The 23,646-nt window shown below is 38.3% G+C and overlaps 1 protein-coding gene across 2 annotated transcripts in view; it reads right to left on the bottom strand.

Moving 5' to 3' along the window:
* The window catches only part of GALNT17 (polypeptide N-acetylgalactosaminyltransferase 17), a 1,233,091-nt gene that overhangs the window by 86,587 nt on the left and 1,122,858 nt on the right, over nucleotides 1-23,646 (bottom strand). For both annotated transcript variants that reach the window (XM_044054203.1, XM_044054202.1), the window contains exons 8-9: nucleotides 13,546-13,683; nucleotides 7,252-7,347 (exon numbers count right to left, since the gene is read on the bottom strand). In XM_044054203.1, the coding sequence (XP_043910138.1) occupies nucleotides 7,252-7,347; nucleotides 13,546-13,683 (234 nt within the window). The remainder of the gene's footprint in view (nucleotides 1-7,251; nucleotides 7,348-13,545; nucleotides 13,684-23,646) is intronic.

Here is a 23,646-nt window from a genome sequence, read left to right as displayed (position 1 = left end):
AACATAAGCAACTCAAATTCTAAACCAGTAAGCTTTTATTGTAGCAAAAATGTGATGTGCAGTTCTTTTCACTGGCTGCAGATCAAGTTTGTCCTGCAAAACCTTATGTTTCCACAAAAAATGTCCACTTTGGACATCTGAAAAGGTGGCGACCCTAAGAAGGGGTACTGAGATAGGGGACAGGGAGCAAGTCGATTCTAACAGTAGGAGGATAATGGTGGCTCGATACAATATGTAGGCAGCAGCTACACATAAATAGTTTAATAAAAATAGTCAATATCACTTTAACATATTTCTGGGTTAGAACACTTGAAACTAATCAAAAATCATTCTATAAATCTGAGCACTATCTCAGCAACACCACAAACCACGCAAATGCTAAGGAGAAAAAGTGAAGGCTTTTTGATGGGCCGTTTTTGGCCATGAGTCTTGTGTGTGTTTCTATTTTTTAACCAGATTAAACTTGTGAAAAAGGGGTTAATAGGGCAGTGGTGAAAACAGGGGCAAAAAGAGGAGAAGACACAGGAAAAAGAATACAGCGATTTGCAGGATGGTGGTGGGAAAGCACAATAGCCATTCACCTCTTCACAAAACATATGTAGAATTTTACATAGAATTTGGTGAATTTGAAGAGACATCACACCATGAATAGGTGACAAAAACAGATTAATGTTAGAGAGTCACATGCACCAAAATCAAGTGTGACAAAATGACATAAAAGTGAAGTAGAAAGCTATGTATGGATCATAATTTGTTTTGGGGGGCAGGTGCCCATTTTTTTCTGGTAGGAAGAGAAGACTGTTTGGGAAGTTACTTAGGAATAAGGGGGTCAGGTAGGTAGATAGGGTAGGTAGCAGGTACAGAAACAGGACATACAACACAGACAGGGATGTTGAAGGACACAAAGGGTTGGGGGACACCATGATTGGGGATAGTTAGGGGACATCAGTGGTACATTATGCCATCAGTGAGCACAGTGAGTCTCCAGTCCTGTCTCCTGTGTCAGTTTCTGGGGTCACTGCTGGATGGGGCATCTATGTGGCAATCCAACACAGGACTTTTTCAATTGTTAATTTGGGCACTGAGGTTCCCCTCCATTATGTTGTCCCTCAGCCCTGTTGGATCCTGGAGGGTGCAAAATTGGCACTCCATTAGTACAGCCCCAGAAGGGTACCACAGCACTAGCAGCTGGGGCAAACCTACCTGACACAGGTGGAGCAGGTAGGGTAGGAGTTGTGGAGGCAACACTGGTGGATTGTGACTCAGATGTGCTGGGTATTTGAGCTGTCTTTGATGCTGCTGCTACAGCCACCTGTGGAAGTATGGCAGCCAGACCACAGTGGACAGTCTAGCTTCCTGTCCTGATGGTCATTTTGGTTTCAGCAGCAATGAGTCCCCCCCCTACAAAAATGAGTGAAAGAGAAATAGGATTGGGGAGAAAAAAACAGAGAATAAGATCAATGGCATGTCACATTGTTTTATTATTTCAATACATAAACAAGTACAACACAAATATGTTCACCTTTGACACATCCAGATATGATGCGAGGGTATTAATGTGTCATAAAATAAATCAGTCTAGGTGTTATTATATAAAAAATGGAAACATTTATTTGACTATGCCATGCGTAATATATGCTTTTCAAGTTAATAACTGTAGTTACCAGCACTGAATTGTTAATGTCATCCAGCATTGCAGTTAATATTATAAAATACTATCCTGTAATAAAAGGTAATTTCTGCTTCTGGGAATGAACCCACACACAAGTAAGCTGATATACTCATTGCTTAATGCAATCAACAAGAGCCTTTGGAGAAGGTATTTATGCTTGTTATAAAACAAAAAAACAAATATAAACAAGGAAAATAAATATAAATTAATATAAAGATATTGTAAGAAAATCCTTCTATATTGCACAAAAGGATTTTTTCAAGATCTAGGGATGTCATTGTCCCCCTATACTCAGCTATTATTAGGCCAATCAGTGAATATAATGCCCCCTTTGGTATGTATCTGTCCAGACACATGCAATAAGTAGAACAGCCACAGGGACACATTAGTAAAAGAATACAAGACCTAAACAACACATTAATATGGACTGACTCAAATCCTGCTAAGTATCATACAGACTGCTAAGAGGTGACCTGTGTCTGGCATACAAGGCATACTCCGACCCAGTACTGATGGATTTACTGCAGATCAGTAAGCCAAATGGTGTCAGAAATGCTTGGTCTAAAGATATAAACCTTTTCTGCAACATCAACAGAGGAACAGATGTATCTCACAGAGGCTACCATTGCTCTGGAGCAGACTCCCCATCCACATAAAACAAACAAAGCTCATCCCTGTCCATATTCAAGCACAACTTGGATCTATGAATGGAAACAGAAAATTTACTGCAGGACTGCTCCCTGTACTGCTAATGGACAAAGGCAGCTCCTAAATGTTATATCACATGAATGTATCCCCAACAAATTATCTATGGCACCTGCAATTATTTTTTTTTCTCCACACAAGTGCAATGTATGTTTACTCTGTTTTTTTATCTCTGAATGTCCTTACCAGCTTTGCTGTTAGCTTAACTGATTGGTAAAGCACACCACCAGACACATACCACCCCCTCTCATTAGAGGAAATATATATCTCTAATCAAATGGGACAGGTTAATTTGAGCACAATAAGGGAGAGTGGCTAGGCTTAAAATGGCCTTCATGGGCAGCTAGCCTAGTACTTACCTTATAAAGTTTAGGCATGCCTGCTCAACTTGATATGATATAGAGACATACACATAGAGAGAGGCAGAGCTCAAGACAGTTGGGGAGTGGGGGAGAAGAAAGCCAGAGAGAGAGAGAGACCCCGAAAAGAGAGAGTGGATTGTTTTCTGGTTATTGTGTCATTTGCATTGTGATATTTATCATCCATCCTTCATCTCCATTTCTTCTATCTAGACCACATCTGGTACTGATTTTACATAACCATCTACACATGATAGGCACATTTTTTATCTTAAAGTCATTTTTTAATTGCAATTTATTCTAGTATTGCTTTACTTACATTTTCCATAACGTACATTTTATTTCTCTCTTTGTTCTGTTAATTATTTGTTGTCATAGCTGACCCTGACACCATCACTGTGGAACTCCTACCACCTGATGGCAGAGTATTGGTAGCCATTGATGATAATGCCAGTGATGATAAGGTACAATTGCGGGGTGTAGAGGGTCAAGTCTGACACTGAGGTTGTGGCTCCCACATCCCCTGCCCATATTTCAGACACAGTCAATATGCCTATGCATACCCATGACATGGAGTCCTCAGAGACAGGACAGGTTGAGGGTGATGCAGTTAATCAGAGTAGAGTGGTATCCTCTTCTATTGATGTACTTTAATCCCTGTTCACTAGGTGAGGCTTTTATTTCTATGGATATGCAGTTTAGGCAACCCAAAACCTCAGGAAAGTGTGATATGGAAACATTGTCACATGGTGGTTGTGCTCTTCTTTGGGGTGTCTGAGGTCAGATATGATCCACTGGATGTTGTAGCACTGCATTTTGAAACTGATATAAGATTTTAGATGCTAAGGCCTGTGACACACCTAATATATCCTCTGTGAGCCTTTGTAAAGTCCCTGTAGCTAGTACTTGTAGTGATTTCCCAGAGGCCTCAGGTGAGGGCAGCAGAGGTTGACTATTTCCTCTAAGATATCCTTGTCCACCTGGACCACTCTAATATTTCAGTATCATGAAGTCCATGATATGTCAAACAGGCACTGAACAATGTTCTCCTTTTCTGACAAAGTCTGGTAGTCGCAGCCTGCTGCATATACAGATTAATGAAGGCATCAGCAATCCCTAACATTTTTTTCCTTTAATTCATTGCTGTATTACAAAGAGTTTTGGATTTTAGGGCAAAAGAGAGCACTGAGTGCGCACAATCACTTTATATATTCTTGAACAGCTACACCTGTTAGCATATAATTCAACTACTTATACTTTCATTAGCACAATGTGCAGTTTACCCATGTTTTGAGGGTTTGAACAAAGGGCAAATCTGTTTAATGAATATCAAACATCACCCTATTGTGTGTATGCATTTTTGCATCCAGCCCAAGGGCTCTGAAGGTTGAATCCAGAAATGCCAATATGCCAGAAGATGTTCAATGCTTGAACTGCAATCCAGGGAATAGTGCTTGGGCTGATGACTTGCTGGCCATGACACAAATGACCAAAATGGGCATTTACATGAAAACAGGTACTGGAAGCAGCCACAGCCCTGCTGGAATTACAATTGATGGCATTTTTGATAGTTATTTAGCAATCTTGTAACAAAACACAATGCAGATAGAAATACATTGGGATACAGTTTACTTAACCAAAGTCCTCACTCTTTACCCAGCAAGGAGGAGACAAAAATCTGATCTTTTCTGCTGATGGCTATGAAACAGGTAACCTATGTTTTACTAGTGGCTCATTTTCTGAGAGAGCTGCATGGGGTGTCAGAATGACCAACTTTGCTGGCTAACTCACCCTGAGGGGTGAAGCAGTGGTGGTCAGAGTCACTGAAGGCTTGCATGTAAGAAGTAGTCATGTTTTTGGGGATGTAGGTTTGCTGATCCAAATTGACTTCAGTAGCTCTCAAGGGGCCAGCATGGTGGAGTATCAGGTGAGAGCAGAGAGTTTCTCCAAATCATTTTATAATATTGTATATAATTTAATTTAATAATTATTCCATTTTTTTAGTTGATACTATTTCTGGTGCCTAATTCATCTGTCAGGAGTGTGGTTATGGTTGTACTAGAAATGCCTTACAGCTTACTGCCAGAATGCTCTGAGGAGCAGGAGAGCATAGCTTGTGACCCAGGACAAGCAAGGCAGGAAGTCATGGATGGAGAGGGAGCCAGACTTACCTGGGCTTGGAGACAAAAGTGAGGCTATCATCCTCAGGTAGTGAAGTAGAGACAGGAGTGTGTGCAGACACAGCTGTTGTGGCTTCTTGAATGATGACACCTCCAGGTGGCTCCTCTGGTATGGCATTGGTTACTTCTTTAGTACAGGATATAATCAGACTGTATATGATCAGGTAAGGCTTGACAGCTCATATGTAAATGGGTAAAAATAACTTAAATTAAATCCTTTGGAGTAAAGCTCTGACACAACAAAAAGTTTAAAATTTTCAAAAGCTTTCAATGCACTTGCAAAATTGAAATACAACAGGAGGCGATGTGGCTTCATTCTTGAGGGCACTAATGTGCTTTAGAAAACATATTTGAACCTGATATGTTGCTTGCCCTATATAACATTTCTTACAAAGGCAGAAGAACATGCCTAGCATTCCAGAGTTATGGCAACCCTATGGTAAATGTACTAAAAGCTGTTGCCTATTAATATATTTACTGCTAGTGTTTCTGATAGGCAGAATACTCTTCTAAAGAGAGGATCCATTATCTAGTAGCCTCTGGTTAGGGAACATTCTTGAATGGACAAATATGTTCATTAAGCTGGGGGACATTCTTTATGTGGTCTTGAGTAAAGCACCCAATAGCTCTTTCGAGTAGTATTTCTTAAAATGATAAACCAGAATTTTTCAGGCTCCTGGTGATTCCTTCCTTCCTAGAGGAAAAAATCTGCTTGGGGGAAGAGGAAGGTAATCTACTTTTTGGGGTGCAAGGAAGTGAGTAAATAAAGTAAGGGTTGTTGAACTGATGGCCAGGTTAGAGCAGAAACCTGGCTAATGCGATCACTAGGAATTGATAAGAATGGAAGATAAATCAGAACTGTTGGCAGGCAGAAATAGCAAGTATTCAGTGTTTGTATACAGTGGAGACTGGGTAATTAATGATTTATTATTCTAGAATTACATCTACTGAAATTGAGAGCTTTAATTTTACCTTATACCTGCCCAGTAAATGTCTAGTTGTATTTTAAAGCTGTCTGGCTTGTGTTTCATGAGAATGGGTGAATGCAAGACAGCAGGAGATTCCATCACAAGTTAATAGCAATCAAGCTTCTCAAAGGTCGATAACTCATAAAATTGACATCAAAACATACAAACCTGTTATGTAAGGACTTTTTGACTATTGTAAGGCAATCTGTTTGTGCAGCAGATTTTTTTTTGTAATATATTTACTTGTTGTATAGGATCAAGTAATGCTTCTTTTTGCAAATTGTATTAATCGGATTCTGCATAATGTTTTGCAGTGAGTCCTCATGGGTCTATATTATGTTGCCAAAATGGCAAAATACCGAATGCCGTTTCAGCGACACACAAATATCGAAATACCACCAATGTGAATGGCCAGGTCACTGATTTTTTCCTAGGGAAAAAAAAATTGGTAGACCAACCAGAAATATTACAAACTAGGGGGCTTCACCCCCCTACACCACCTCTAACTAAATATACCAATTCCGAGATCACACTACAGTGGGGTAAAGGACAATTTCATGGCGACGGCCAAGCGATTTTTTTTCCCTGGGAAAAAAATCAGCGACCTGGCCATTCGCATTACTGGTATTTCAATGTTTTTGTGTTGCTGAAACATCATTCAGTATTTTGCCATTTCAGCAACATAATATAGACCCAGTCCTGATGAATTTTTATTTACCAGTAGAATTGTCAAAAAATATTATCTTCTTACTTATATCTTTAGGATCATCATCATCATCTTGGCTTTAAAATGAGTTTTGATAACCTATATTAGTACCCAGGCCTAACATAGCTCTCAACTGTCCAGATTTTCACAGACTGTCCAGATTTTTGCCTTTTATTTTTAACCTATTTGTCATAAAATTTGTGGCTTTCTGTCAAGTCCCTTGAATAATCTGAGGAGTGAAATCACTAAATAATGACTTACTTTTGTGTTTCAGACTTCAAGTCCTTCAGAAAATGTATGTTAACACAAGCCTGGTTACAATAACAATGTTTGAAGTTTATAACAGCAATAATTAAAATATGTACCTATTTTTGGGCCTTTGCCCCCCCCCCCCCCCATTTTGTCAGGGTTTGTCCAGATTTCTTGCAGTAAGCAGTTGAGAGGTATGAGACCTAAGTATATATACTGTGCATATGGAAAGAACCATGCTTAACAATTCTATAGCAAGCAAAGGGGCACCCTTCTCTAGGATGCAAAGCACCTCCAGGACCTGCAGAGCTATAGTCTTGTATTAATACAGCTTCCAGAAAGTTACTAAAATTTCAGGTCCAAATATCCATTTTCTTTAAATCTCACCAAGATACTGGCATTATATTCTTACCTGTGGAGCCCAGCCATGACAAGGATACATAATGGCTGTGTGGTTTTCCTGAGGACCCTGGTCTATGCAGAGATCTTTTGCTTTGTTGTTCCAAAGCTGTGAAAAATATAACAAGAATATGTTATTAGCAAGAACATTGTGAAGTACTTCATTTTTATGCAGGATGCATTCATATTAGGTATCTAGAATGCTACTCTTGTCACAGAATTTTTGTAACTTCTGTTGGTATACCTGTTTATAGTTTTGTTATGAGGGTAAGACCCATTCACTTCAAGTGCCTTTTTTATTTCCATATCTCCTCCTGTATGACACACAGTCTTCCAAGATGCCTATGATTTAGCACTGCACTGGCATATATGACTATTTCAATTCATTTTAAACATGTTTTGATCAGTTACACACTGGGATAAGTAACTTATATTTTGAATTTAGACATTTCCAGAATCTCTCCCTCATACATGTTTGGTTAGTACCAGAACACATAAACCAGTCGGCATTCCACCCCTTTAATTCACCAGTTCTCATGACTTTACTATGTTCAGGTTATTAATCATTTTTTGTGCTTTATTCATACAATACATGCATGCTGTGGTTATGTACAATAAATGGCTGAAGACAACTGTCATGAATAAGAAATGACTGCTTCTTCAGTGTAACTAACTCATAACTAGTTTGGTGAACTGGAATAGCTGACCTGAAGCCACACCCAGAGACATATATAAAGATACATTATTAACTAACAGTTCTCCTTCTGGGTGGAGAGGCAGCAGCTTTATAGCTTCCATTACAAAGAGGCACAAGGTAGATACATGAAGGTTATTTAGTATCTGATTAACAGTGCTGAGTATGATCATTTTATCCTCATCATGGCATGCACAGCAATGAGGAATGCTGGTAAGAAGACCATGAAAACAAATGCAGTAAATGATGCACAGATTAATATAACCTTGCATGCCCTGGTCCACTGTCCTACCTATTCTGGTAAGAACAGTTGTAGGTGTACAATGGGATGATACATACACAATGGCTAGTTGATGTATATAAAGGCAATCACTACAAAGAGAGTATTACTGCAAATATCCACATAAGCCTGAGATGCTTCCCAACAGCACAGACTAACCAACAAAAATGAGCCCAAAGGAAATTGTTGAGTTGTAGAACAATGTCTAAGCTTATGATGATCCGAATACTTCTGTGCATGCATAATGTGCTGCAGTGTCCCTGAAACCCTTGAGAATATTCAAAATTTATTCTGAGTCACTGGACTGGGAGAGTTGTAATTATATGTGAGCTGTTTCATTTTTTAAACTTTGAAACTGACTTTGGTTTACTGCTAGTGAATTATGCTTTGTAAAATGCATTTGGTTATGCATGTATATTAATGCTAAGGAAACAACTACAAACACAATTTAAATACTGCACTGGTATAGGAAGGAGCATTTATAAATGAAATATTTAGCTAGAGTTATCACCTAAAAGTCATCCTGTTTATTTAGGTATTCATATATCTGGGAAGAGGGCAGATTCTCCTTGACAATGCTCAGCCAGGGTCAGACCAAAAAGTGGAGAACAATTTTACATGCTTACATGAACAGGCAAGCTTACCATATGTTTGTATACTGATGAGACTTAAATACTGATCCCTTAATATATGTAAATATCTGTGCTACACATAAAATATGCCGAAAAAGAATAAACAGAATAGGACTGCATTATTTAATAAGGTAACTGCACCTTAATAAAAGAAATTAGTTGTACAGGTAAGCAGGATCCTTTCCTATCTTAATAGCCTTGCCTACAGTTAGTTGCATAATGCAGGTATATATTCAAATAATGACATGCAGTTCATAGTACATTTCCTAAATATAAAAATTAGAATTTCATCTGCTTCTGCTTCTGGAAAAATAACTGATTTGTTGGTCAGTGCAAAATCCACAGAGAAAAAGCCAACATCAGGACAAAATGAACCAATTAAGCTCATATACACAATACAGATATGAAAAAATAGCAGTTTTATTAAGTAGACAGTGGCAAGATAAAGTATTTACTAATTAAGCTTTTGTGCAAAGCCTTTTCTTTAAAGCTTAAAATCAGTCACAGTGCATTAACATTTAAAAAAGAACCACATTAAAACACAATCTGAATGTTGAGTCAGCACCCTACTTCTGAGAATAGGCTTCAGGGACAAACTATCATTTAACCTTGGAAATGCATCTACAAAGCATCTATCATATTCCTTGTGATCAACTAAATTACTGACACTTCCCCACCTTACAGATGGTCTTACTGTTTCAGGGACACTAGCATTTAACCCTGGAAATGCATTTTGCAGGGCAATATACCAAACAAACAATTGACCAGATTTTCTGAACAATGTATATTTACTCATTTTAATGTGCTGTTTTCCTAGTTTTAGAAGTTTTCTCCAAGGATTCAACACCTACAAAAAGCATCCCCTAGATGTTTGCATTAGAAACATGAGACTGGTAGAACAGGCAAATAGTAATCATTTTTAACAATATTTAGAAAAATTTTTAAGTACAAACAAAAGGTCAGTAGAAACAATAACCTCATCTTTACAATGTATAAAGTTGTGACTATAGCCTCAAACTCTGGAACTTTCCTGACTTAATTGTCAAGAAAAAACACTGTCTACAATAGAAATGTCAGGGTTACAGTATATATTCACTGAAAGGGCATGTCCATTAATGTCTTAAAAACACAGGACAAATCTAGCAATGAGATAAAAGAACAAATTTGGAAGCATTTTGACAGTGGAATATGAAGCTGAAGTAATCGCTCACTGCTGACAGGGATGACACTGTTAAACAAATAAGAAAAAGAGTCTAAAACATTAGAAAGATCAAAGTACAAGGGTAGTACATTGCTCTTCTAAACATGTCAGAAAGAAAAACATTTTCTACTTTGGGAATAAGATTTATTGGTATCATGTTTCCTAACCTCTTGCCAGAACCTTGTTACCAGAAGATGAAAAATCTCTACTGGGTGTTAATTTCTATCTTGTGAGCTAGAGTGTCTCTCTGATAAGAATTAATTCTCTTCATTTGTGGTGAACCAAGCAAGGAGATAAAGTTGTCACTACTTTGTAGTTTGGACAACTATGGTTGACTTCTATAGTAAAGAAAGATCTGAGTTAGATACAACTTAGAAAAAGTCCTCTAAAGCAGAGGAAAGCAAACATCATGCTTGTCTTAATGCATTTTGTCATCTGGTTGAAAGTCTTAGGAGCTAAGCATTTAGGTAAGATGCAAATAATTCCATATCTGGCAGTGGTTGGTAGCCAAATATTTGTTTGACAGAAACCCATACATTTAGGTCTGGTGCTCCTTTGAAACTAGATGTCAAGTAATAAGCCCTCTTTAAATACTCAAAAAACAAGGATTATGCTGCTAAGAATAGCCATAGGACTTGTCAGCCTCCATCCCTTTCCTTAACAGAGCTTGAAGAACATATTCAGACTGTGGTATCTCAGGAAAGATGCCGAGCACTAACTTTAGATCAAAGTCTTACCTTTAGTCTCTCATACAGAAAAAATATCACAGAGTATCTTAACTCAACCAAATGTTGCTTATAAAATACCTAACCTTTTTATTACTGAAGTGAGATCTGCAATAGTCATTAATGTAATATTGCCCAGGCCTCATCTATTATTACTTTACTATTATCACAAATCTCCGCAAGAAACAGAAAATAAAATTCTAGGGTTTATACATCTTTGCCCTAGTACCAAACATCATTGCGTTACAATGGCAAATGCGAATTGATTAGCTGTAAAAGACAGGGTGCCTCTCTTATTGAAAAAACTGACTTTCCGATTAATTCATGACAATTAATACTCACCTCTTAACAAAACTTCAAAATAAAAACAGCCTTTATTGACTGCAAAATGCCTCAGTTACAGCATTATATAAACCCACCCTTTGCAATTGCCACTGCTTAAAGACAGTTTTCTAAAATGGCTCCAGCTGTTTGGAATACTCTCCTAGATACTATCTGATGCACTGATAATGTGCAGAATTTCACCAAACTATTAATACTAAAAAAGTACCTCATAGAAGCAAAGTATGATGCGTCACGAGGCCAGGATGAAGAGCATCACAATGAGCCTCTGAACTAATACAGCTTCAGGATTGTAATGCAGCTGAAACAGTTAAAATCTATAACAAATAATATTTTTAAGGGGGATTTTTTCTCCCAATAATCAGAAATATTACTCTAACACCTGCATTATTAATATATTTTAACATTATATGTTAGCAATCTGAATGTATGTTAGCATTACAGATAACATAATGAAATGTTTTTATATTTGGCAGTCATCCCTTTAACCTTAATTTATTATATTTGTCGAATGTCTGTAATCTAAATATTGTAATCAACTGTACATATTTCTATTACTCTATACTGTACTGAATATATTCATTGCACAGACTATATTGTTGGTCCGTTTCCATCTTATAGCTTAGACTTTACCTGAAAAGAGTTTTCAGACCAGCGAATAAATGATAAAATAAATAGGTGGAAAAGACAACTAATTAACCTCATTTGAAAAAATAAATCTTTATGAAGAGAATAATCAATAACCATTAACTAAAACATCGAAATGGTGTCAGACAACTTGTATAACAAAGGCTCTTAAACATGTTGCCTCCCTTTCTAATTTTTGAATGAACCAAATAAACATAATGAACAGACAGAAACCCTAAATGCAGCCAAATATAGGCAGATATGTAAATACTGCTATACAAGGAAAGACTACTTCGACAATCACAGAAGCACAAATTTTCAGATATAAAACCTAACTTGAAAGTAAACACAGGGTCATGTGATAGTTAACATCAAAGCAAAAACTGGTACTTCAAGTTAAGTAGTATAATTAAGTATAGTTTGACCCAGTAATTAATAGAATTCACTCCAAGTATCCTACAGTGAGGAATAAGCCAGAACCTTGCAGAACATCCACTTTTCTTTAAACGGTTTTTAGCATTAATTTCTGCTTAGACACACATACAGCTGTGTGATGCAAAAACTAATCCTGATATGTAATATTTCAACAGATTTACACAGATTTTCTGAGTTAAAAAAATCTAATTTAGCAAAACATTATCTACACAGTAGAAAGCAATGAAATAGTTTTAAGGCAATCAAAAAATGTATTCAAAGGCAATAGATTTCATGTCTGCTTCACTTCTTTATGCATCATCAGGACTGCAATGCCACTCTATAATTATCTGTTAAAAGCTAGTCTGAGGACTTTTAGTAGTACCACCTTTCTGGGGGAACATGCAAACAACAAAAAAGATAAATAGAATCATAATCAACATGGTATGAGCTACGATGAACATCCAGCAAAATTAGAGCACTGTTCTTTGTAGAAAACAAAAAGGAAAACTAAGATAACATAATTACAGTAGGAACACACAATTAAACTAAATGTAGGTCTTTCAGATGCAAGGAAATTGTGACAAGATGAGATAGAGAAACAAAATAGAACTGAGAGAAGGAAGAGTTGGTCCAGCCAGATGGTGCGGCAAGAAAGTGACGATCTGTTCACACCAGGAATGCAGGCTTGGTTGAGGAGAGACATTGGAAAGGTGGAGGCTGAGCAGACCGATACCTAGTTTTTCTCTCTTATGGTGAGCTATGGAAATGCTACACTAATAGTTGTGTGGGGGAGATCAGAAAGCATGCAGTGGGCAGGCAAAACATGGAATGACATGTTAGATACTGTGACAGTGAAGAAGGGATATGAGCATATTAGGGTTTTCAAAATAATAGCTGACCCAAATTATGATGGCTTCAAGAAATCTGCACTCCAGAAGTTACTTCTACATTGAATAAATGTAAATCAAGGCCATTTGATAACTGGTTCTGAGTTTAGCAGACAGATGATAAAGACATCAGTGATGAACGTGAGTACATGAAAACATACTTTCAATTATTAACTAATCCTTGACTCAATAAGTGGCATTCTGTAGTAAAATGTATTTACTATTGTTGATTTTACATGCAAAAAATTGTATGAAGTACTATGGACAAAAATATCAAACAAATAAATAAATGCATAATTAAGAAAAGTACATTATCATTCTGTTGTTCAAATGTTCAATAGGCCATCTTTTTTATCTACCTAAATCAGTGAGTCAGCACAAATGATTAAAATCTGATTTGACAACACATGTATTTAAGAAGGCATCACTGTTATAAAATAAAATAAGATAATTAATGTAAAATAAAACAAAACAACAACTAGATAATTCATCTTGGAGTTACCTCCCCATATGCAACAGTGTTGTTATATCTTCGCATCTCTGGATAAACGTTGTCCAGGTACCACTGGAATGGTTTGCACTTCAACCATTTCCTCAAAGCCTTCCTTTCCGACACATCACCAATATCAATTCCTGGATTCTGGAAAGAGGAACAAAAAGGAAGACTAATTATTTTGCAATGTACTGTCCATAATTCTGTGTGGTTAAACTGTTATCAGTGTAATTTATGTAACAAGTGTTACAAACGGGTGAATTACTTCAGAGCTTAATGTCACATATTGACAGTTAAAAATATTCAGCAAAGTGTTTCCCAAATCTGCTTTCTAGCAATACTTGTCAGCACTGCTGTTGATGCTTTATTAACTGTTTTATAAATCGAATTTGTCCTCTTTAGGGTATGAAATACACGGCTTTTTATGCCCAAATAATCTGGAATTAAATGCCTCGTAGTCTAAACCTGCTTACCTTTTTGTTGGCTTGCCATGGATGTGCAAGCCAACACACTGATTTTCCGAATTAGCCAAGAGAAAGATGTATCAGTTCCCAAAAAGGACAACAGTTTAGTAGGTACGGTAGTCTGCTGCTTAGGCTTGTTGATTGAGGGACAACACACCCAGAGTCTAGTTCTGAGCTACTGCTCAGTGACACAGATTTGAAGAGGGTAATCATGCCCATGATCAAGATGATCATTTTGCCAAAGTATGTAGATTTCCATTACTGTGGCATTAGCAGCAAAAAAAGAAAAAAAAAACAGCACTTGTGGCACATGCTTAGTATGATAACTTTCCATTCCTGAATCCCCTGTTGGGCTGTATCCTATTATCATAAAAAATATGGTATTTCTCAGTTGTAGTCTAAAATGTCATTCTGCAGTCAGTTTGTGAAATGATTTTACTGAATTCATGAAGAAAAAACCCTGAAAAATGTTGAATTAGTGAGTGTGTTTTCAATTTACATGTACTACAGAAAGGTGCAACAAACATGTTGAAAGCTCCGTCTTTTTTAATATTAAATTAAAAAAAAATGAATGTGCCTGATATGTCACTATTTTTTCTTTAAAACTAAATTTTACCATATAAGTATACTATTCATTAGTCAAAGAGTTTCTAAGCTGTAGGTGGTGCTATACATCTAGTACTAAGGCAAGACTGCCAGAAACCTGACACTTCTAATCCTGAGATTAAGAAAATGACTCACTACTTGCTGTAATTGCCTGTTTCAATTAGTTCAATTACCAGCATGGTAAGAAAATGCAGTTCAGTAACAGATATGGCCAATGTGTGAAAGACCACATTTCAGACCTGATGGCAGAATTGCTTTCCTTAGCAGCCCACCCACAGCATTGGCAAAGGCACTCATGCTACACACACACACAAGCCTACATACTCCCAGACATTTCCCTCAACACACACACACACACACACACACACACACACACACACACACACACACACACACACACACACACACACACACACACATATCCATCCATTAAGAAGCAAGTATGGAGGAGCTTTCTGATCTTGTAGCCCAGGCAGGTATGACCCTAGCCCTGAGTAGCATCCTGCCATCACCCAGAATGATACCACAGTTTGTTTGTTTGTGTCTTTCGGTTTTTCCCAGTTAGGGGTCTCCACAGCAGAACTCCGGTCCGCTAATGATTGGTAGTGGATTTTTACATACTGGGTTACCAGCTCTGACGCACAACCTTCAACGAAGGCATGCCCCATTCACATATGCCTCCACACAGAAGACGCTCTAGCTGAGAATCGAACGGGACAACGTCTTGCTATGAGGTGACAACACTACCACAGCACCACCACCGCAGCTATCAGAATGATACCAGAGTACAAGGACAAAATGATTGACTTCAACAATTGGCTAAGCTTCTGGTGTCATTCTAAGGGGATCCAGTATCTGTCTGCCTGGGATGACATGATTGACAAAGCACGATGCTTTGCCAGAAATGGCCTGCACCTGTCGCCCTTGGGATTCCGGATACTGGCTAAGGCTCTTGCCACCCCTATAGTGCCTTTTTTAGGCAATATTCAAATGACAAATTCACCACTGTAACAGGTACAAGCAAGCAAAATCTGAGGGTAATGCTACTTAATGCTAGAAGTCTAAACCTCAAAATGCACTCACTGGAGCCACTCCTTAAAATGGAGAACATCGACATCTGTGCAGTGACAGAGACTTGGTTCAAGACTCCAGAAAGCACCCCTGCACTACCAGGCTATAATTCATACCACACCTTTCAGCCACCTAACCTGGACCGAAGCATTAAATGCGGAGGTGTGTCCATATTCATTAAGGATATCCACACCTCCAGGCTAGTTGCTCAGCATAATGCATCTGAGATTATCCAAGTGCAACTAACTCTGGGCAAGACCGCAATGTAAATTGTAGCTTGCTACAGATCCCCCACCATGCCCCAGAATTCCCACTCCTCATTTCTTGATACACTGGAAAATATTAGGGTGCAACCTAACACCCTAATAATGGGTGATTTCAACTACCCCACCATTAACTGGGAAAACTACTCATGTACCAACTCTTGTGCTCAACGTTTTCTGGAATTCATAAATTCTAATGCCTTGGATTAACTTATCCACACCCCCAGCAGGGGTAGCAATATCCTAGAACTGGTCATTACCAACATGGGCAACCAGTGTTCCACATCAGAGGTTAATTCCTTGTTGGTCAGATCCGACCACAAGCAAATCACCCTAGACATTCACACCCCACCCCCACCCCCCATTAGGGAAACCACCGTAAAAAATTTCTCCAAAGCCAACTTCACGCTTCTTAAGACAGAAGTGGCAAACTTCATGACACCCATGCTGACAGACAATAGAGATACGACTGCTGAATCCTATACAATTGCACTTTATAAGCACTTACACGAGTGCATGGATTGTGCAATCCCTAACAGAACCAAGATGTTATCCTCCAAAAACAGGAAGCCAATCTGGTGGTCCCCTGCTATAAACAAGCTCTACAACAGAAGAAAGAAACTGTTGCAAAAAAGAGTAAAATCCCATGATTGGGGGAACTCTGTGGTTAGCCTCAGTAAGAAGCTGAGATCCCTCATACAATCCTCCAAAGCTAGTTACGAAAACAAAATCGCCACTGATTCTAAAGGCAACCACAAAGCATTCTATAGCCATGTCAAGAATCTCAATGGCAACACTCAGATCTGCTCTGAGTTACAGCACAATGGTACTAAATATACAGAACCAACTGATATTGTCAACATCCTGGCAGATAGATTCAGTGCTAACTTTACCCCTCTCTCATCCCCTAAAGGGCCCATCTCTATACCAGAAGAATGCAAAGTACCTGTAATCACGGCTGCACAGGTAAAAAACACACTCTCCAAAGCCAAGAACACAGCATCCATGGGACCTGATGACATCCCAGGCTACATTCTACATGAACTACAGAATGAACTGGTACCCCACCTAAGTACCATGTTCAATCATAGCCTCATCTTAGGCTTTGTGCCCACTGAATGGCGCACAACAATGGTTATCCCACTCCACAAAGGGGGAGCCACTACGGACCCCGGGAACTACCACCCCATTAGCCTGATGAGCCTAGCCTGCAACACTATGGAGCGTATCATCATGGAACTTACAAACAATGACATTGGTAATCTCCAAACTCTGGACCCTATCCAGTTCGGGTTTGTAAAAGGAAGATCATGTCTCCTAAATCTGATAGACTTCTTTGAAGCGATCACCAAAGCCGTAGATGAGGGTAAGGTGGTTCACACAGCCTATCTAGATCTCACCAAGGCTTTCAACACCATCTCCCACTCTGGAATTATAGACACTATCACTAAACTAGGTATAAATCCCTATGTCACAAGATGGGTTGCCAACTGGCTCACTGACAGAACCCACACTGTGAAAGTAGCAGACTCTAAATCCAACTTTAGACCAGTGACAAGTGGAGTACCACAGGATTCAGTCCTAGGTCCTATCCTGTTTGGTATCTACTTCTCTGAAGTACAGGCTAACACAGAAGGTCTTTGGCTAACAAAGTTCACAGATGACTGCAAACTAGGAGCCATAATCAAAACTCCTAACGATGTGGGCATCCTACAAAAGGGCCTCACTGAGACAGATGCCTGGTGTCAAAGCCATGGCCTCAAGCTCAATGCTAAAAAGTGCATTGTCATCCCTTTTGGTAAAAACTCTGTACCTATGAACTACCACATAGGCGGTAGTCTACTTAACATCAAAAGTGTGATAAGAGACCTTGGGACACAGGTGGACAGTAGTCTCTCCTTTGATAATCACATCGCCACAGTAGTCAGGAAATCCTTCTACGTAGCACACCTCATCACAAAAGGTTTCTCATCCAGGAAAAATGAAGTCATTGTTCCCGTCTACTCATCACTCATTAGACCCATTATAGAGTACAACGCCCCTTTTGGTATGTACCTCACAAGACATCTACAACAACTGGAAAGGCCACAGAAATACCTCACAAAGAGGATTACTGACCTCAAACAGATGCCCTATGCAGACCGTCTCAAAAAACTCCAGCTTTACTCTGTCGCATATCGCCTACTCAGAGGCGATCTCTGCCTAACATTCAAGCTATATCAAACCCAGAGCTGTTGGACATGCTCCACATAAAGAAATCCCAATCCCTCCAAGCTACACACTCTAGGGACCTAAACCTTGTCACCACAATAAACAGAACATGCTGGAGGGATAGATTCCTGTCCCCAGAGACTTCCCATACTCTGGAACAAACTACCAATCTTTATCAAACAAAGCTCCTCATTAGCACTCAAAGAAAAATCTTAATGATTGGATGGGAGATAGGAACTTCACCCCGGGGATCACTTCTGTGGCTCTGCTTGACAGGAGCACAGGAAAATAATTTTCTTGGGTGGCAAAAGACAGGATACCGTTTGGCTAGGTTTATATAGGCCCTAGGGCGAATAGCCTAGTACCTACCTATGAACCTATGAACCCCCACAGTCACTCATGGAAACCCTCACCCATTCACCCACATGCAAGCTACAATTCACATACAAACACCACAAACTCTTGATTCCCTACCTAACCCCCTAGTGCAAGAACCCAGGTGTGCACACATTCAATTACACACATGCATTTATTCATGTCCCAAAAGATACTCATAAAATGTTTCATCACATTAAATCACCCCCCTCCATTTCCATGTCTTTGAACTTATCTACACAGTGGCTGCTTCTAAAGGTGTAAGGAGTGACTACCATCTATTGATGATGTTCACCTCTTCCTACAAAAGGGAAACTTTACTGAAACATGCAATTCTCTTAATTTCTTGTTAAAGTAATTTGCAGTTTCTGGTGTTTCCATGGGAGAACATATGGCTAATTAGCATTAGATCTTTCCCTGGACTGTAGCATTACTACCATCTTCCATCCTAAGGCACCCACTAGAGGAAAATCCAAGTAGTAGGTGTGAATAAAAAATTGGAAAAGCTTGCCATGAGAAGGAAAACACCCATGTTAAGGCTTGCCCCTAATGGTAAGCCTTTCTGAACCTCATGCTATGGGCAGCATAAAACTCAAGTTTTGATATTATAAAATGGAAAGGAAAATCTGATTTTGATTGGCTGGAACATTTCATGACAGTACACTAACCGTGTCATTATTTCTTACTTAATCGCTACATGTAAAACGTAGGAAAACTAGGCCTACATTTTCAGTCTTAATTTTCATAAGTTATAGCTAATTACATCCTCAAGGGCCTCCACTTAAGCATCAGATATGGACTATATTTTGTTAAATATCTAAAGAATCCAGCAGCAGAAAATAACTTCATTAGTGTATTGCTTAGGGTTCAAAAAAGCTAAAAATTAAGGAAAAATCATCACAATAACTCATGTGAGTAAAGTACCACAGCAAAATGAATCTTTTTTTACACTGTAATGCAAACTGGGTTAGTACTGAATGCCCCCTTTTAACCCAAATGATCAGAATATAATGCTTCAGAATCATTATTGCTATTTATTTGTGGGCCTCTTTTAGCTACCACTGCAAAATATTCAGTCTTTCAAATGTAGCAACATGGTTGCCTACCTGCACCTCTAAGCCTTTCAGATTTGCTACCAGTCTGTTAACTAGACTGAGCGGCATCCTGTATACCCCTAGCTAACTCGCTCAGTACTCTACCTAGATGGTCATATATCCAATTTAGAGCAAAAACGTCTGCCAAAAAGTACCACATCATATAACTTTAGTCAAACAAATACTTACATAAATATACACAGCTTTTACTTCAGTACAGGATGCTTTAGCAGATGTCTTTTTTTACTTTGTGCTTGCATTATTGCCTTTTGTCTCAAAGTTTTTTAAGCATCACAAATTTTGCTGTAGGTATACACAAATTATGACCAGCAGTATGCAGCCTGTTAATTCATTTATTTCTAATGGATTTGAGGAGCTTAAAGTTCTAGATTCCCAATGTAATTCCAATCCTTTAAAAGTTCAGAAAGACTGTATTAAGAATTACCTAATATATATGAGTGATTTAGAAGATTATGCATAGAACTGTATTTTTAATAACTCTACTTTTGCTGCATGTTCACCATTCCGCAATACTCACACTTATTCATTCATAATGGCTTGTAAGTCAGACAAGACCTGAAATCAGGTTTCATGGGTTTCCTGTTGTGAACTCCTGTACTAACTAGGAGAACTACCTGTGAGCCCCTGTACAAACTAGGCGAACTGCCTGTGAGCCCCTGTACAAACTAGGTGAACTACTCATGAACCCCTGTACTAACAAGATGGGCTACCTGTAATTCTCTGTACAAAGTAAGTGAACTATCCATGCCACCCACCTCTAACTTATTCCAATAATATTCCCATTTGGACAAGAACTGCTAATCTTGGTTTGCATGTCTTTCCTGTATTGAGCCCCAGTGCTAAAAGTAAATCTCCAATCAAAATAGCAACAGACAAGCTGGAAACTCAATCTGAGTGAAGTAGAATTGTAAGAACAATGTCCTTCCCCCTCACTGGCTCTACGGTTTATTTACTTCCTTAAGTTTTACCATTGTGTTTTTTTAATTAGCCATTACTTTTCTGCTCTTTTAGTCCTTTTGTTTCTCACCCAGGTTTCTGGTTCTCGGTAGTCCCTTCTGGCTTTGCTCACTCTACTCTTTTACCCTATATAATACTTTCCCATTTGGTTTGCCTCTACCACCCTTGGCAGCCCCTGGAATTTGTCTCTTGCTATCTTACTTGAGCAACTTGGTTAGGAGTTCTTCCACTGGTCTTGTTAATCTAAATTTTTTAACAAGGCTTAATCATAGCTTTTAGGAAATCAGGAACACTTTTAAAATATTAGTACTATTAACCTGAGACATTGACAGAATAAAAGAATGTGAATTAATATACATTTTTCTGAAGTAAAAGAAATCTATAACTCTAATTATTGTTTTAGCAGGGATTATGAGGGACAGAGGTAAAATTTGAGACAAAATCAGGGACAGTTGGGAAGTATGAATTTGATCACACTTAAGGCCCAAGTATGAATTTGATCACACTTAAGGCCCAAGTAAAATAATTAGGCTTCCCCCTCTGTTATTTGACTGTATAGACATTCTGATGTGTGACCTAAAGTGGTTCGAAACATTCTTTTCTCACTAAGTGTGTGTCTTTTTAACTCTGTTTTAAAAATATATTCAGACAGACGGGAGGGTAGGGGTCTACCTTTTCCTTTATTGACTACTCTTTATGGAGACTGAGCGATAATCATTTTTATAGTTCTGTCATGTGATTCAAAATTATTCCCATTTCTTGTAACCTATCGCCATCAGCCACCCGTCTAGGTACACACATCTCCAAGCCATTCTTCTGTAAGCCATCTAGCTACTGGGGGGTTTCACTCTCTCCTCCTTACTGCTGCCATGCTATTCTTGGTAAAGGTATGTCACATGTATGTTTTTAATTTCATATTTTAAATTAAACTAGTTGATGCTGGCTGCCATATTATTTGATCTGCATCTGTGAAATGTCAGATGCATATGAAGTATTCACAATAACAGTTTGTAAAAATGCTTTTTTTTATATATTCTGGTACATGAAATAGTGTAGGATGACTATTCGAAGTTAATTGTTTCAGAATCTCTACCTTAAAATACATATAATTTGATCTGAAGTACTAGATGTGGCAGTAAAATTTAACCATCACTCCTACTTCAAACCCATGTTAATACAGTGATTTCATACTTAGAATTTTATGACAGCTTTTACTTACCAAAGAGCTGGTTTAAACATGTGCACCTTAAATTGTTTGTAATATGGTGTTAGTGAAAAGTTAAGTGAATCTTGTGTTGTTATATGAATTTATTTAAAATTAATGTCCAATTGCTTAGTCAACTTAATGAAAAGTGAGCTGTGAATATAATGTACCAGATCTTTGATCTGAACATCGTGATCTTCTTCTCTTTCGGCTGCTCCTGTTAGGGGTCGCCACAGCGGATCACCTGTTTCCATTTCTTCCTGTCCTCTGCATCTTGGTCTGTCACACCAACCACCTGCATGTCCTCTCTCACCACATCCATAAACCTTATCTTAGGCCTTCCTCTTTTCCTGTTACCTGGTAGCTTCATCCTTAGCATCTTTTTCCCAATATACTCAGCATCCCTCCTCAGCACATGTCCAAACCAACGTAATCTTGCCTCTCTGGCTTTGTCTCCAAACCTTCTAACCTGGGCTGACCCTCTAATATACTTATTCCTAATCCTGTCGATCCTCGTCACACCCAGTGCAAATCTTAACATCTTCAGCTTTGCCATGTCAGGCTCTGACTCCTGCCTTTTTGTCAATGCCACTGTCTCCAACCCGTATAACATAGCTGTTCTCACTACCCTCTTGTCGTGCACTGCATTTGTATTTTCTGTATATAATACCTAATATGGGTGAAGTCTTAATGCTTTGAAAGTGAAGTTTTACATTATTGGCAAAAGGCACCAGTTTACAATATTAAAAGGCAACAGTTTATTATTTTACAGCTGTAAGTTCTTCTTCATATTATTATTTGCTTTCTACATGCCCCTTGCTGTATGCCTCAATGACAACTGTGTGTAATGGATGCCAGCCAGAATCTGTCAGTCATTTGTGTTTCATATTGGATCATCAGGATCTACTGATGTTCCACCATACAAGTTTTGTTAATCACCTGTTGGTGTGGAGTTTACAAACCTCCCGTCTACCCATAAACTGAGTTTTCTGACTATCATTTGCTATCAAAAAAACATTGGTACCCTGATTATAAGTTGGCCATATTTTCACTTTTGATTTGACGCCAAATATTTTCAGCACTAGGACTATGTGCACCATTCTGATATTTGCCCACATCTGCATCTTTGTTTTAAAGCCAACTCTGCTGAGGTTGTTTTCATCTACTATTTGGGACTTAATTCATAATACAATGGACAGTCTATATAACTGTTTTTTTGTTGACTAATTTAGAAACACAGAACTCCTAACACGTTTGCTTTACTAAATCAATGAATTCTCAGAATGTCATACATTCCAAGCATTACTGGATTACTCGATAGCACACACAGTATTAGGCATCGTGGGTAGCATCTGAGTTAAAGACACATGTAAAGGCATTTAGTCTGATGTGTTGCTCTTTAATGGAGTGCAGTATTTGGCAGGTAATAATGCAGTAGTTGTAATAGCAAATACAGTAGGCCTGTAGTCTATCATAATTTATTGACTATATAATTGCTTTTGTCTCTCAGCAATAAATTTAAGTGTTTTCCTCCAGGAGGTGAACTACCCATCCACCCACTTCTAACTTATTCCAGTAAGCTTCTCATCCAGACAAGAAATGCAAATCTTTGTTTTCATGGCTTACTTGTCCATGTCTAGTCCATGTGCTAAAGTAAGCTATCCATCCAAATAGCAACAGACAAGCTATAGATTTAATATGACTGAAGCAGAGTTGCAAGAAGAAATTCTTTCTTCCCTCTTTTTAGTTCTACATTTTTTCTCTTCTTCCATAATTTTTACCGTTGTACTGCTTACTTCATCTTTACTATTCTTCTCTTGTAATCCTTTGGTTTCTCACCCAGA

Source organism: Protopterus annectens, chromosome 13.part0 (assembly GCF_019279795.1).
Source record: "Protopterus annectens isolate FY-2018-M chromosome 13.part0, PAN1.0, whole genome shotgun sequence".
NCBI classification, from domain to species: domain Eukaryota; kingdom Metazoa; phylum Chordata; order Ceratodontiformes; family Protopteridae; genus Protopterus; species Protopterus annectens.
This window is presented reverse-complemented; position numbering and strand designations above follow the sequence as displayed.